The sequence below is a fragment of the Myodes glareolus genome, chromosome 24 (assembly GCF_982192425.1).
Source record: "Myodes glareolus chromosome 24, mMyoGla1.1, whole genome shotgun sequence".
Lineage (NCBI taxonomy): Eukaryota > Metazoa > Chordata > Mammalia > Rodentia > Cricetidae > Myodes > Myodes glareolus.
This window is the reverse complement of record NC_142049.1, coordinates 10,681,930-10,698,569: the sequence shown is the minus strand read 5'-3', so window position 1 is coordinate 10,698,569 and position 16,640 is coordinate 10,681,930. Positions and strand designations below refer to the sequence as shown.

At 38.1% G+C, this 16,640-nt stretch overlaps 1 protein-coding gene across 1 annotated transcript in view; it reads left to right on the top strand.

Moving 5' to 3' along the window:
* Window positions 1-11,220: 11,220 nt before the first annotated feature.
* Window positions 11,221-16,640, top strand: part of Tyr (tyrosinase) — a 48,063-nt gene continuing 42,643 nt past the window's right edge. Inside the window, exon 1 of the mRNA XM_048435347.3 lies at window positions 11,221-12,100. Within this exon, the coding sequence (XP_048291304.3) occupies window positions 11,282-12,100 (819 nt within the window). The 5' untranslated portion in view covers window positions 11,221-11,281. The remainder of the gene's footprint in view (window positions 12,101-16,640) is intronic.

Here is a 16,640-nt window from a genome sequence, read left to right as displayed (position 1 = left end):
CTTTTCACTTTCCTCTATTTACGTGTCTCTTCTTTCATGATGAAGAATGCGTCTATGGGCAATCTTTCCTAACACTCTTGTCTCTTAGGTCCATTAATAGAGGGTACTATGAACTATGTCTCCATGAAGCACCAGTATTTTCATTAGAATAAATCTCAACCTATAGACCTGGTGATAAGCCGGAAGTGTCTTGTTTCACTAGTGTATATTCACTTCAATTACTATTACATACAACTTCACAATTCCTGACCCTCACTTCTTTTTAAAATTCAAGATTAGAAAAAATATTTAGTTGAGATTATTTTAAAAAATTAATCACATTATGTAACAAGTAGCATTTGTGTTCAGTATCATTTCTTAGGTCCCCAACGTTTCTCCATCCTTTTCTGAACTGTTTGGATCACTTGATCTTGTCCATTAATAAAGGCATTAATAGAGTCCTTCATCCTCTGACTTGAGTTTGACTTTATTAACAACAAGAAGATTAGGGGCACAAGGAGAGTGATGTCAAACGTCCCCAGCTTCCTCTCTGACACATGGTCTGAAAGTCACTCGCATCCTTCTCTAAGGTCATGGCTCCTGGCAGCTGACTCTGTGAAGACAGTGCTGCTTGTGTTCAAGCAGTTATTCTCTGACTATTCCTTACATGCACCACATTATCCTCTGACTTTTTCCTTAAACTCCACCCCCAACATTGTAAATAGCTTCTTTCTTAAACTCCATTCAAAGAATCAGCTTGAGTGTGTCAGCTGCTTCCTCCTAGGGTCCTAGCTGATACCACAGTATTAACAATATCTATCTAATAAACTGTCCTGAAATTGAGCCCCCACCATTTTTAGTCTCTAGACTGTGAACAAAGCCAGGATGTGGCTGGTTTTTTCCCATCATCCTCTGCTGTCATACTCACTGCTCAGTAAAATAAGAATACAAATGAAGCATTTCTTTAGTCTATTGAATGAAGGAAGAATGCATATTATTCTGACTCCTTAAAAGTAGATGGTGATTCATATTCTTCTTAAGCCTTGAACACAATAATTCAGCATGGATAGTATGAATGAATGTCTGCCGTAAGGATGTGAATTGTTCAAAGAAAAATATAATATGAATAAATAGATTGTTTCAGAGAAAACTAAACTTGTGAGCAAGACTTCAAGGTAAGTATCATCTAAAATCAGCTTAGAAAATACATGGTGAGCTAAGATTCTCAGGAAGTTAGGCAGTTAGTACTTGGGGAATGTGTTCATGAACTCATGTTTTGTTTGGGCATCTATGTACAGTGAGTACTTAGAAAAAAGTAAATCAAGAAAGAAGCACTGTAGAGATTTATTCCAGTGAGCATTTTATTCCAAAACCTATCCTCATATAACATTTTTGGATTATCTCTTTGAAGAAATTTATTGTTTTATTATCACTGAGAGTCATATCTTCTTGTTCATATAAATTTTTGTTATTATTGTAGTTTGTTAGAAATTATAATCTCTCCTCCAACTTAGACATCACTGAGAACCATGAAGCAAGAGGAATTATTAGAGAAAGATGTTGTATTTTCAATGGCCAATCAGAAATCATAGATTATGATGAAAGTATAAGTTTGTAAAGAGATAAGAATGAGACTAGTGAGATGGCTCTACAGCTAAAAGTTCTAGCTATCAAACTTGATGGCTTTAGTTCAGGCCCTGATACCCTTATAGGAAAAGAAAAAGAGTTCTGCAAGTTGTTCTCTGACCTCTATACGTATACAATGTCTTGTACATGTGCATGTGCTCACACACACACATTTTCATGCAAAATAAATAAAAAATGCAATGTAATAAAAAACTTTTCTACAAAAGCATTTGTTCAACTATATTCATAGCAGCACTATTTGTAATAGCCAGAACCTAGAAACAACCTAGGTGCCCCTCAACAGAAGAATGGTTAAAGAAGGTGTGGAACATATACACATTGGAGTTTTACTCAGCTGTAAAAAAGCAATGACATCTTGAATTTTGTATGCAAATGGATGGAAATAGAAAACGCTTTACTGAGTGAGGTAACCCAGACCCAAAAAGAGGAATATGGTATGTACTCACTCATAAGTGGGTTCTAGCCATAATTAAAGGACATTGAGCCTATAATTCATGATCCTAGAGAAGCTAAATAAGAAGGTGAACCTAAAGAAAATCATATAGTTATCCTCCTGGATATTGGAAGTAGACAAGATTGCCAGGCAAAACTTGGGTGTACGGGAGTGTGGGGGGTAGATATAAGGGGAGATGGTTAGAGAGAAGGGAGAAGGGGAGGATTCAGGAAAGCTTGGGGGAATGGGATGGGTGGGATGGAGGAAGGGTGGATATGAGAGCAGGGAAGTAAATATCTTAATTAAGGGAGCCATTCTAGGGTTTGCAAGAGACTTGATTCTAGAGGGGTTCCCAGGTCCAAGGAGAGGTCCCCAGATTGTTCCTTGAACAGCAGAGGAGAGGATGCCTGAACTGGCCTTGTCCCATAGCCACACTGATGAATATCTTACATATCACTATAGAACCGTCATCTGGCGATGAATGGAGATAGAGATAGAGACCCACATTGGAGCACTGGACTTAGCTCCCAAGGTCCAAATGAGGAGCAGAAGGAGGGAGAACATGAACAAGGAAGTCAGGACCACGAGAGGTGCGTCCACCCACTGAGACGGTGGGACTGATCTAATGAGAGCTCACCAAGGCCAACTGGACTGAGAGTGATGGAGCATGTGATCAAAATGGACACTCTGAATGTGGCTGGCAATGACGGCTGACTGAGAAGCCAAGAACAAAGGCACTGTGTTTTTATTCTACTGCATGGACTGACTTTGTGAGAGCCTGGTTTGTTTGGATGCTCACCTTTAGAGACCTGGATGGAGCGGGGAGGACCTTGGACTTCCCATGGGGCAGGGAACCCTGACTGCTCTTAGGACTAGAGAGGGAGAGGGAGGTGGGGTGGAGGAAGGAAAAGGGAGGAAGGGAGGCGGGGAAGAGGTGGAAATTTTTAATAAATAAATTAATTAATTTAAAAAAACTTTTCTAAAGCAAAGATGAAGAGAATATGTGGAACCGTGCATGGGATTGACTTGGCCTAGTTACCTTGAGAGGCATGCATCTCAAGTTGTTCAGATCAGACCCCATGGCTCCTGGGGCATAGTGTGCCTTCCAGTTCCTGAGAGACTCATGCACTCTCTCAGGCAGTGAAGCATTCAGGCCATTTTGCCTCTCTCTGTATAATCCCTTAGGAGTCAAAGAAGCATGAAGGCTTGACAGGACAATTGATCTTAAATATTCATCTTATGTACCCTACAGGACTTGCAAACTTCACTGAATCCTGGCAAATGCAACTCTATTGATCCTGGCAATTACCATTATAATCTGTTTCTGATAAAGGTATAAAAATGATAGATTGGTCTCAATAAAAATGTCACAGCCTCTATTATTCTGTGAACCTTCCAACCTGCCCTGATTTCTTTCCTCCAAGACATATCAAGTGACTTTGTCAGGTAAGTAAGCTTAGGCACTTACAAGAATGAAGTTTATGAAGGTATTTTATTTTCTTAAGCTATGAAAATATAACAACATTTTTAAAATGGACAAAGCAAGAATAATTGCTTCCATGTTACAGATGTAGAAAGTTACAGCTTCACTAGTTATTTCCTGAACATCACACACAGAATGTGCCAAAAATAATCTGAACTAGTGTAAGAGGTATCAAGACAACTCTTCTGAATGGTTGTGGCACATGCCATCAGCACTCAGGAGGCAGAGACAGGGTGATCTCTGTGAGTTTCAGGCCAGCATGTCTACAGTGTGAGTTCTAGGAGAGCCTGGGCTACAAGGGGAAGCCCTGTCTGGAGAACAAACAAACAAACAAACAAAATCTAAATCAGAACAGCCATGTTTTACTATAGGTCCACTTTCTGAAGTCAGCCTCTCTCTCTCTCTCTCTCTCTCTCTCTCTCTCTCTCTCTCTCTCTCTCTCTCTCTCCTCTCCTCTCCTCTCCTCTCCTCTCCCTCCCTTACTCCCTTCCTTCTTTCTTTCTGTTTTTTCTTCCCTCCCTCCCTCCCTCCCTCCCTCCCTCCCTCCCTCCCTCCTTTCTTTCTTTCTTTCTTTCTTTCTTTCTTTCTTTCTTTCTTGCGGAGGACATTTCCACTGCACCCGAGGTCTGCATCACCACCAGCCTGGTATGGACCATGGTTCCATACCTTCCATGAGCTAGGTAAGGTACTAGGGGTTAAAACACAAGACGCACAACACAGAGATAGAGAGTTCGAGTCATTCTCAAGGGAGAATGCCCGTTTATTCAACTTAATCCAAGGTTCAATACTTTGGCCCCAGAAAAGGAGAACCCCCTCCCAGCCAGAGGGGGATGGGGAAGCTGGCGCCAAGTGAGCTTCATTGCAGGCAAGTGGGCAGCGAGGGGTGCAGGGCAGTGTCAGACAGGGTAGAGGTACCTTGGTGCCTGGGCTCTCCCGGGCAGGTTGAGAAATTACCATTTTAAAGTAATATAAAGCCCTAGGCTATTTTACCAGACTAGAACAGAACAAGAATGGAACTTAGCAGGAAGCTTTAGCTGGTTAGTCAAAACAGTCCTTGATTTGCATCCCAGGGAGCAAGGGAAGGCCTGGGCCTTACTCTTTCCTTCTTTCTTTCTTTCTTTCTTTCTTTCTTTCTTTCTTTCTTTCTCCCTTCTTTTCTTTGCCTAGACTTATTGAGAACAAAAATCTAGCAATGTACAACTCTAAAAAAGATCCCTGGTCAGGTAGGAAAGGAGAACTTTGGTTTTCACTTTGACTGTACAAGCTTACTGCCAGCATGTTTTGGGCTCCTGTAGAAGGTTTTCCAGGAGAATATAATGACTTCAAAACAGAAGAAAAACCCAGTCCTTTCTTACTTTAGAAAATCATCCATTAATTTTACAATATGATGAATGAAACTCAATTATACTGCTTTTAACATTTTGTGATGCCCTTGTTGGAAATAAAATTTTGATGAACATTCCAATTAAAGTTTTAGATAAAAGGTAGATAAAAAGGTTTCCATAGTCCCCTTTTTTTAGTAGAACAAAGAAACAGAGAAACCCAAAAGAGTTAAAGAGGCCCTCCCAAATGTCTTTCTTTCAAATAATAATAAAAATCTGTGAACAATTAGTATGGGGTATCATGCTTTGAGCTCAAACAAGAAGATTGTTATATTGCTAAACAATAAAAACACTGAAAATTATATACCATCTCTCTTAGGATCTACACAATTTACTGATATTGAGTGGAATATTTCTTTCTGCTACCTTTTATGGACTAGAAAATTCAATATAGGCTGCTATTAGAAAAGGCATTGATGGTGTTATACAGCTGACAACCTGCCAGGCAAAATATGCTCCCTGGTGCAACAGCGGCACAACTGATAGAGGGAAAATCAAGTTCTTTCTGCTTGGTTTGAGACCCGTCCACAAGAAGTCATTTGTGCTTTTTACTGTGAATGCAGTTAAAAACCCATGACTGAGGAGAAGTTGGACCTTATGGGGAGTCTACTCTCTTGATCTGTTAAATACAGCACAAAGCTGTCTTTTAAATACTAAGGTTTATGCCCAAAGATGTACGCTACTCTTATTCTCAGAGAACCCTGAAATTGTCAAAAAAAATCAATAAAAGATTTTATAAATTTCTTTACACTCCATATATTTTACAGTATAGGTCTGAATGTCTATTATCTAAGTTTCTCTTAAATCCTGAGACGTTTTGGTGACTTATTGCACCTGTCCTCCAGTTCTGTATCTGTTTACTTTTTCCCTAGATAGTTTCTCTATGGTGTGTCTTAAATTGCAGCTTTTGTTCTTGTAATGTCATTTTATTTTTTGGTACTGCTATTGAAATATATAATATTGATGTAACTAGAATATTTGTCTTAAGTAGGTAAGACAATTTGTGTGCATGTGGTAGTATCAACTATGCTATCAAGAATTTGATTCACAGAAAATTAATGATCTGTGCCTTCTGGATAATGTATAGATAGTTCAACTAAGACATGCATAATATAATTCATTTGGAATTGTGGTGAACACATTGTTCTAGTCCTCCAAAAGCCTATGAAGGTAAAATTTTAATGAACCTTTAGTGTATAACACAACTGAGATATTTCATAATAGACTACCTCCAAACTGAAGCAATGGGTGGTGAATTTTTATTATTTTCTAGATATTAATTCAGAACATAATAAACTACTAAAAGATGGCCTTCAAGATCATTATGAAAACATTTTGTACAAGGCCAAGTATGAAACAGTAGAATGAATGCAAGAAATACAGTAATAAAACTATCATCATTGTGAAAGATGATAAATAAAAATGAAATATCTAAGTATTTGTAGTTACACAGGAAGATACAAGCTTCCCAACTTGCTATTAAGTTTCTCTTAAACTTTAACATCCAGTGTCTTGAAAAGAGTGAGATATAATACATACCATAAAGGATTACTTTGATCATTTAAATTTTAAAATTTTGAACAGCGTTGCCCAAAGAAGTCATCAACCTTCTCAATAATACTGCATAAAATAATTGCTGATTAAAATTGAGGTAAATACTAGTCCATTTCCTCTCCTTTGTAAGCTTCTGTGAAGGAACATCTACACCTGTTCTCACTGCCTGTCTGTCTCTGCCTCTCTGTCTCTGATGTGGGATTCTACTTTGTGTGGTGTGAATACCATTGTTTAATAAAGGAACTGCTTGGGCCCTATAGCAGAACTATAGGGGACCAGAGGTAGGTGGGGAAAACTAAACTGAATGCTGGGAGAATCACTGGCTATTAAAAAAGCTGTCTTGCACTGCACAGGGAATAGAGGCAGGCTGGGAAAGGTAAACTGAATGCTGGGAGAAAGGAGGAGGACTAGGAGAAGCCATGGAGCCGATGCCAGAGACAGACATGCTCAAACTTTGCTGGTAGGCCACGACTTCATGGTGATGCACAGATTAATGAAGATGGGTTAAATTAAGATGTAAGAGTTAGCCAATAAGAAAATAGGGCTAATGGGGCAAGCAGTGATTTAAATAATATAGTTTCTGGGTGATTATTTCGGGGCTGAGCATCTGGGACCCAATAAGTGGCCTCCTTCAACATGTCTCAGTCTCTCTCTTGCCCCTGCCTCAAGAGTGCTTTTCACTCTGTCCTCCATACCTGTAATAAGTCTTTTTCATGAGATATGTTGTATGTTGTGATTTTTGTGGTGGTCCTTGGCTTCAGCTGGCCAAGGTCCTCTTTCTGCCTCAAAACCCTAACAAACATTCCACAGCCTGGAGATCAGCACAAGTCCTCCTGCAGCATGCCATCGAATATGATTGGGTGAATAGAAATCATGCAAGTGAATAAGGAAGAATTCATTTTGAGAAGGAAAAAGAAAGTGAGCTAATCCCTGAGTCCCGAGAAAGCATGGCATGTCAGTGCAATTGCAAAATCTTCTGTCCCAGGAAGCAATATTTTAATTGGAGACAGAGCTAGAAAGATTGTTGGGCAGAAAAGGGACCAGTCATAACATTTGAGTATATATAATAAAATGCTTATCATCTAGCATTGTGCACGGAAAAGGGCTTTTCAGTAGTTAGAATTCAGTAATGAACATCACAAGCATCCAGTTTCAGTCATTAATAAAAGCACTGAACGTACATGAAATAATTAAATGTATGTCAGAACTTATATTGAGTTTCTGGCATGTATTGGGTCATTTAAAGTGATCAAGAACCTCATGTCAGAATGGGCATACTCAGGTGTGATAAATGGAACGGTTTTTAAAAATCCTAATTATATTCTTACTCTCTTCCCCATTTTCCCCTAAAAATTAGTAACTAGGAAATCTTAACCAAAACTTTAGAATGTTTGACCAGAACATCAAATTCATGGCCAGTTACTTCACATTTTGCCACCTGAAATCTATAATGTTTTCAGAATTGTAGGAGTTCAATATTCTGGGATTATTTTGTGTGATTAAACCCCAACTATAACTGAGAATCACAGAGACTAAATCACTATTAACTTTCTCCTTTATCTGTAACTATGCATACAAGCAGGCACAACTGCAGCAATCATCAACACTTGTTCTGGGAACTGCTACATGGCTCAGCAGGCACAGGCCCTTGCTGCCAGTCCTGAAGATTTTAATCCCCAAATCCCCATGAGTCAAACCATGACTCTCACAAGTTTTGTTTTGATTACCATTGAGCATTTGGAACTCATTGGTTCATGAAGACACACACACACACACACACACACAGAGAGAGAGAGAGAGAGAGAGAGAGAGAGAGAGAGAGAGAGAGAGAGAGAAACTAGTTATAATGAAAAAATACATATCATACCCAATAAAAATTCACTTCAATGTAAAAAAATCATGCGGAATCATCAATAAATGTGAGACAGTGATAAAATTAAGAAGGCATTAATTTGAAAACTTTAGCAATATAACGTCTATAAAAAGTAATTCTTGAAACTAACAAAACATAAAATTTTTCTAGAAATGATAGAATAGTCTGACATCACTTCAAGTCAAAGATCTATTTTAAAAACCAATAAGGAAAATAAGGAAAACCAAAGCCTAAAGTACTCGCATTCTGGTCATGAATACTATCTTACTTTTGTTTCCTGTTGTAACTATAAGAAAATACCTTAACAAAAGTAACTTATAGAATAACAGTTTATCCTGGCTCACAGTTCAAGCCTACAGCCCATCATGGTGGCAAGTCAAGGCAGTAGGAGACTGAAGCACCTACCCCACCTCTACAAAGAGAAGGAAAGAATGCATTCTCAGCTTGCTTTCTCTAACGGTCCCATCAATTAAGATGGGATTAAATTCAAACTGCATCAACCCTTTTGCATGTTTATATGTATGCCTTACATTTCATCTCTATTGTTTTGTGACTGCAAGGTACCTTAACAGTCCATAAAATTCTTGTTTTTTGTTTTTTTTTTTGTTTTGCTTTGTTTTTTGGTTTTTTTTTTTTTTTTGGATTTTTTGAGACAGGGTTTCTCTGTAGTTTTTGGTGCCTGTCCTGGAACTAGCTCTTGTAGACCAGGCTGGCCTCGAACTCACAGAGATCTGCCTGTCTCTGCCTCCTGAGTGCTGGGATTAAAGGCGTGCGCCACCACTGCCCGGCAGTCCATAGAATTCTTGAGAGTGTAATGCCACTTTTACTTGAAGTTTTAATTCAAGAAGCCCTTCTATAAAAGTTTATTATCCTGTTAGTATACTCTTCTATAAATCCATCGGGTGCCTCTTGAAATAGGTTTTCTCCCAAAAAAGTTTCCTCAACTCTATAGTAGTAGATCCACCTACATTTTTCCTTAAGGAAATTCTTTTGTAGAAACGTCAAAAAGTTATTTAACTCAGAAAAATGTTTAAATATGCATAGCTATAAATATTAAAATTAAATCACAATTTTTAAAAACAGACAGTCTTGACTGTCATAAAAACTGTCCTATTATACTTGCTGTAACATTTCTATTCCCTACTCACCTAATGCTCAAGAGACAAACAATAAAATTCTTGCAGTGTATTTAATATGTTATCAATTATAGCTAATGTAATATTATATTGAGTCTGTCTTAGGATATTCAAGAGTCAACCAGGATGGATAGGGCATTATCAGATTCTGTAACTTGAAGATTCCTACATTATGTACATCTAGAGACAAAGCAAAACTTGTGTAAATGGATTCTGATACAGAGAAACTGGTACTAGTGGTAAGATTATAACATAAATTAGAGGAGACAGTGAACTACATTGAAGAAGAGCAAAAAGAACTGTTAATTTAAGGGACTCGAACCCTCTGAAGGAAATAAAGACTGCAAACTACATTTGAGTCGATCTTCTAAGTATGCTTTACAAACTTTGCAAATAGGCTTGGGAAAGAAATGTAGAATCCTTAGAAAGCATGGTGGGGACTTTCTAAGTAATTTTATTGAGATGCCTGATAGGGGAACAAGTGAAAGAAAGAGTTGTTAATTAAATTAAACAGAAAAGGCTGAATTCTACCTGCAACTAGATGGGAAAAAAATAGAAAAGGCCACATGTGGCTACAAGTAATACATAACAAAAACTCCCCAAGGCAATGGAGTCCTATGTTAATCTCTTTTCAGCTTTGTGAGAAGAAACACAAAAAAGAACTAAAGCCCCTGCGTGCGATCATGCGGAGCTTATGGATCCCAGCAAGAGACAGAGTCTCCATGGAAACTTCCCTTCCCTGCACCCACATAAGCTCCCTGTACCTGCAAAGGCTGCCTTGAATCTTAAGAGAATACTGTGAAGTAGTCAACACTTTTTAAATACTGAGGCAAACACTAGGGTAGAAGCAAAAATGAGGAGCAGACTGACATTCCAGCATCATCAGGAAAGTGATGGTTTTCTCTAGATCTCCTCCATTCCAAGGTTCAGACAAAAGAGTTTCCTCAAACTTTCACTTCTTTCCCCCTGCTCTCTGCATTCAGATAATCGCCCAGCTTTTAGTGTGAGGCACATTCGGAAGGGATTCTTAAAGGGACTTGTGTTCCTTGGCCATTCTCATTCTTCTTCAGCTCCTGTAACAGTGCCCACCATTTAGTTCAAAACATGCAGCCACTCAATTATTAAGATCCAGAGTTAGTTTCTGGGTGAAAGGAGAGAGAGAGAGAGAGAGAGAGAGAGAGAGAGAGAGAGAGAGAGAGAACAAGAGAGAGTTTGTGTGGCCTTTTGAGCTAGAAAACTTCCCACACTGAAGCAATTCATCAAAGTTACAAAGTAAGCTACCTTTGTAATTGTCAGAAAATGAATCAAAACAAATAAGTAAAAGTGAGTGAGTTCAGCAAAAGTCAGATATAAGCACTAATCTATGAGTTCTGAAGAAAATCTCTTGGCAAAGTGAGTTCTATGAATGCTACACACTTACAGTCCCTGAAAACAACAGCCTCGTGTTCAGATATTTCATGATTTTCATTCACAAGAGATAATCTGGTCTTGATATAATTGTCATTTGCAAATTTGAAATACTGTTAGTTTCGTATCAATTAACAAAATATCTTCCTTAGACGTCAGTCTACCTCATAGTAGGCTGTGTGCAAACTCCAAGGGAAAGTTAGTCATGTGCTTTCCAGAAGATAAAAGCTTAGGATAAAGACTGAGAGTATTTGATGTAGGAAGGGGGAGTGGTCATATAGGTCTTAGCCAAGACATGTGATAGTCACTGTAGGGGGTTGCTGTAAAAAGAAGTCTGTGACTCTCGTTAACCCATTTAAGCAGATCGTGTACCATCTAAAGGGAAAAATGTTCCTGGCTGTTTTGTTTTGCCTTCTCTGGAGTTTTCAGATCTCTTCTGGCCACTTTCCTCGAGCTTGTGCCTCCTCAAGGAACTTGATGGCAAAAGAATGCTGTCCACCATGGACAGGTGATGGAAGTCCCTGCGGTCAGCTTTCAGGCAGAGGTTCCTGCCAGGACGTCGTTCTGTCCAATGCACCATCTGGACCTCAATTCCCCTTCAAAGGGGTAGATGACCGTGAGTCCTGGCCCACTGTCTTCTTTAACAGAACCTGTCAGTGCTCTGACAACTTCATGGGATTCAACTGCGGAAACTGTAAGTTTGGGTTTGGGGGCCCAAATTGCACAGAGAAGCGGCTCTTAATCAGAAGAAACATCCATGATTTGAGTGTCCCGGAAAAGAATAAGTTCCTGGCTTACTTAACTTTAGCAAAGCATACCATCAGCCCAGTCTATGTCATCCCCACAGGCACGTATGAGCAAATGAACAATGGGTCAACACCCATGTTTAGTGACATCAACATCTATGACCTCTTTGTTTGGATGCATTACTATGTGTCAAGAGACACCCTGCTGGGAGGATCTGAAGTCTGGAGGGACATTGATTTTGCCCACGAAGCCCCTGGTTTTCTGCCTTGGCACAGACTTTTCTTGCTACGGTGGGAGCAAGAAATACAGGAGCTAACCGGGGATGAGAACTTCACCATTCCATACTGGGACTGGCGAGACGCAGAAACCTGTGACGTTTGCACGGATGAGTTCTTGGGGGGTCGCCACCCTGAAAACCCTAACCTTCTCAGCCCGGCATCGTTCTTCTCCTCCTGGCAGGTAAGATGCACTTTCCATGCAGAGGGAGAGAGGAGTGGGACTTCCACAGCCCCATCTTCACGGCAGTCTCTGTGCACATCTCCGCGGATGCCTCAGCGTATGACTAGGAGATTCTCATGCTTCTTGGCTTTTTCTTGAGAACACTTCAAAATCACAACTAGTGCTTATTCACCTAATATCTAATAGCTTAGTTAGGTGTCTAATCTGTTGTCAACAAAACCTTTTTGGTTTACCACTGCATTCCTAGTACCTAGGGTGGTATCTGGCATAAGCAGTAACTCAGAGTTATTTAGGCATGGCCGAAATAACTAAATAGGTTGAGTAAGCAGATTATCTTAGTCCATGCTTCTGAATAATAAAATTAACATTGCCAATAAAATCATAGGCTATATTCTTAAAAATAAAAATTCCTGTCCCTAACCCAGAACAATTAAGTAGAATCTTCAAGGGAGAGTGCTGGAATCCGTCACTAAGTATCAATGATAACCTTTATTACATGAATGCTTGATAAACACTGATTGGACACAAAATATTCAGTTGTTTAGGCTTACAAATAAACTAAAATCTGTTGAATGAATATTTAGAATATGTGAATCAGTGTTGAAAGTATTTATATGCATTAACTGATTCAATGTGCTTTTAATATCAACATATCCCTAAAAAGCCATAAGATATACATAATTTGTTAAAATTACATGACAGCCCTGTAGGTAAATAACAAAGATGGTATTTGTTAATGGCTAAAATGATTGTCTGACTAACCCTTTTATTTTGGGGGACAAGACTGGCCTTTTGAAAGGATCTGGCTCTGCTAAATTTTTTCATTAGGATAAAGAGAAAAAAATTAGCCTTTCCCTAATTTACAAACGTTCAAAACAAGATTAAAGAATTGCTATTTTGAGATTACAGTCCTATTTCTCTTACTATTTTCTTCATTCTGCATCAGAGGCAAAAAAAAGAAATTAAAAAACGTTAAAATGTTTTTCCTTTAAATAAACACATGTGTGAGAGATGATTTTTCTGTCTTACCTTCTACAATTTCCTGATGCGACTATTCTGAGGACCAGTTCACACACGATGAAAAGAACAATGCACAGTCTGCCCCACATTTGAGAATTCTGAAATTCAGATTCACTTCATTCTCATTCGTGCTTATACACTTCCAAAATGGAGACTCTTAAAATGCCACTGTAAAATACAGCAGCTAACTCCTGGTGTCAATGATGCCAACTGTTTACTAAACCCAGTAAGCATTTTATAGAGAGAGGTTTTGCTGGGAAAATTATATTGCTGTACATTTTCAGATATTCTACCTTAATCGACGAACTTCAATCCCCTCACCTGTCTCTATTCTCTGGCTATAGCTCTAAATTATGTCCGTCTTGGACATGGGGTTCTCTTTGCTATACAATACTTTGATTTGTTTCGTAGCTTTACTTCATGCAGTAAGGCTGAAGGATCATCTAAATTATCGAAAGTTGTAATATATGTACTTTGTCCAGTAAGAAGATATAAATTAGTATTTAATTACATGGAGTCTTCTTCCAGATGATACCCAGATTTAATGTTTCTAATCATGTTTTGAATATTGAATTCATCTTATGATTATGGTCAACTGTATAACTTAAAAAAAACAAATGCAATAAAATAAAATTTAAAACCACAATAGATTTATCTGGCTTAGTAAACCATGAACTATAATTGCTATAACTGTAGGCTAAAATTGCCTACAAACTTGTACTGCAATTATAGTGCTGTGGAGAAGAAGGGTTTTTTTTTTTTCTACATAACATTAACAAAGTGAGAGAAAAAAAGCACTGAGGAAAAACAAGCAAAATTTAAAAAAAAATAAAATTAGCAAAACAAAACAACAAAAACCTTTGCAAGCAAACAACATTTTCAAAAATGAGGTTGTGTGGTGGAGCACATTTTAATCCCAGCAATCCGTAGTCAGAAGCAGGTGGATCTCTGAGTTTGTGACAGCCTGGTCTACAAAGTGAGTTTCAGGATGCCCAATCTGTGCCCTGTCCAGGGATAAATGGTTGCAGACAAGACATATAAACTAATTCACATTGTCTATTTTTTTATTCATACAATCATCTGTTTTGTTAAAGCACTTCAAAAACAGCTATTTTTCTCTCATTGCCTGTTCCCATTAGGAGAGGGTTAGAAGGCTTGGGAGGAGGGATATGGTCAAAACATATATGCCTCCATGAAAATGTCCTTTTGAAACCCCTCTTCAGTTAATATGCTCCAAAGAAAAATGAAAATTTCTTCAAAAGTAAACTGAAGGTTTAAACAGAAGGTCAATAAATAGGATTTTTAAAAATCAAAGCAAAGTAGGATTGTTTGAGTCTGAAAAAATGGAAAAAATAAGGTTGGTTATTCTCTTAGACAACTGGGTTCAATTCCCAGCACAAGGATGACAAGTTACAATCATCTGTAACTCCATTTACAAGGCTCTGATATCCTTTTCTGGTGTCCCTGGGCACCACACCCAAACATGATACACAGACATACCTGCAAACAAGACACCTATTGACATAAACTATAAAAAAATAAAAAGTGTTTATATTGCTTTAATCCTATAGATGTCTGTATTACAACCATCTCAATTTTTGTGATTGCTCTGTAGTTGCTTAAATATCAGTGGTATATCTACTTGCTGGAAAAACAGAATCAATTGGTCTATTACAAAGCTCCAGTGTGCATTTTGTGTGTGTGCGTGTGTGCGTGTGTGCGTGTGTATATGGGAGAAAGGTCCTACACTGTAGCCTTAGGCTGCCCTGGGACTCACTTTACAGTTAGGCTAGCCTCTAAAGCATAGCAATCCTCCTGCATCAGCCTCCCAAGGGTACTTGTACTCTTAAACCTCTTTGCGTAGCTCCAATTTGCAGCCAAGACCAAGATTCACGGATTTAATTAATATGGAGATTGTTTAGTTATCTCTTTGCTTTCCTTTATGAAAACACAGTTTCTGTAATGAACACACCATTAATTTGAATGCTTTTGTCTAAATTAAACATTCAAATTAAAAACTAGGCTGTTTTGTGTTAGATGAGATCAAATAGCTTCCAAGTTAAAATGAGCTCATTAATACCTCCCAAATTAACTAGGCCGATAGCCCATTTCATATGGGCTTCTACTCATTGCTTGACTTAAGATATGCTTTTACTTTACAAAAAGAAATGTTAGAGATTTGATAGTATTTATCCATTCCAAAATGAGAAGTCTTTTGTGGTATTTCATGGGGTGCTAACATTTGTAATGATAAGCCTGAAACAGTAGAAGGATTTGCATACAGAAAACACAGTAGAACAGAACCCCAATGGCTGTGTCTCCCATTTCTATGAAAGTAAACTGTTTGGACTTACGCTTAAAGCAGGTCTAAAAACAAACTAATTTATGGATGTATAATTTGAGAGGTGGTTACTTTTTCTATCTTAAGTTCTCTTCCAGTTGAGGCAGGCTTGATTTCTATCACCCACAAGATGACTCACAACTATCTGTAGCTCCAATTCCAACCCCAAGGGATCTGACATCTATTTCTGGCTGCTATGGGCACCAAGAACACACATGATCCTTGGACATGCATTAAGGAAAACACTCATACACATATAATGTAAAAAAATAATTCATGTACATCAAACACTGAGGAAGACAGACACATTGATTTATGACTGATAGAACTGATGTCCTTCCCTTTGTTCCACAGTTTGTACAGATTTATCTTACAACTTCTATAATATTTCAAAACATGTGAATGGTTTTTTAAACCTATCTCTGTCTACCACTGTTAGATTCCCCAAGGTAGCAACTATTCATAAATAAATTTATAGCCATATATATATAGGGGCCATGACATGCAGACAGAATGTGCTCCATAAATACATGCTGAATTGAACAAAATGAAAATCAAGGAAATTTAAATCCTGACCTAGATGAATTTCTGAGACGTTAGCCCATATTTTACTGCCCAGAATTTTCAATGTGAAAGACACAAAAATGCCAACAAACAGCACTTAGTTAACAACTAGGTTAGAGGCATTTTGTGCAGTGTTTACTGGTCTACATGAATGTGAATGTGTGTGCCTTTGTGTGTGTGTAAATGTGTACATGAAAATATATGGTATAGATGATAATACATCTAAGCATTATTTGAGATGGAGTGATTTCCTGACAAACTTTATCTGAAAGGAGATAGTACATAAAGTCAAATGATTGAGGTTAATTTTCTTAGAAATAAGATTTAATGTGCAAGCAGTTTTTCTTAGCTTGTTATTTATTTTTGTTTGATTATTCTCAAAAGCATTTTCAAGTAGAAGCATATATGTTTCCCTTCAAGTAGTCCATAATTTTTAGTGATATTTATGTATAAAATACCTGTGCTAAGCACAATTAGATATAATGTTATGTAAACAAGAGAAGCTAACCTTAGCAGAAAAGGTGTGTCAAAGAGAGCTGTCTCGGTGGATCACAACAGAGAGGAACACAGTTCCTATAGTGGATGGGAGTGCACAGCAGCCAGGGAATTCATTCA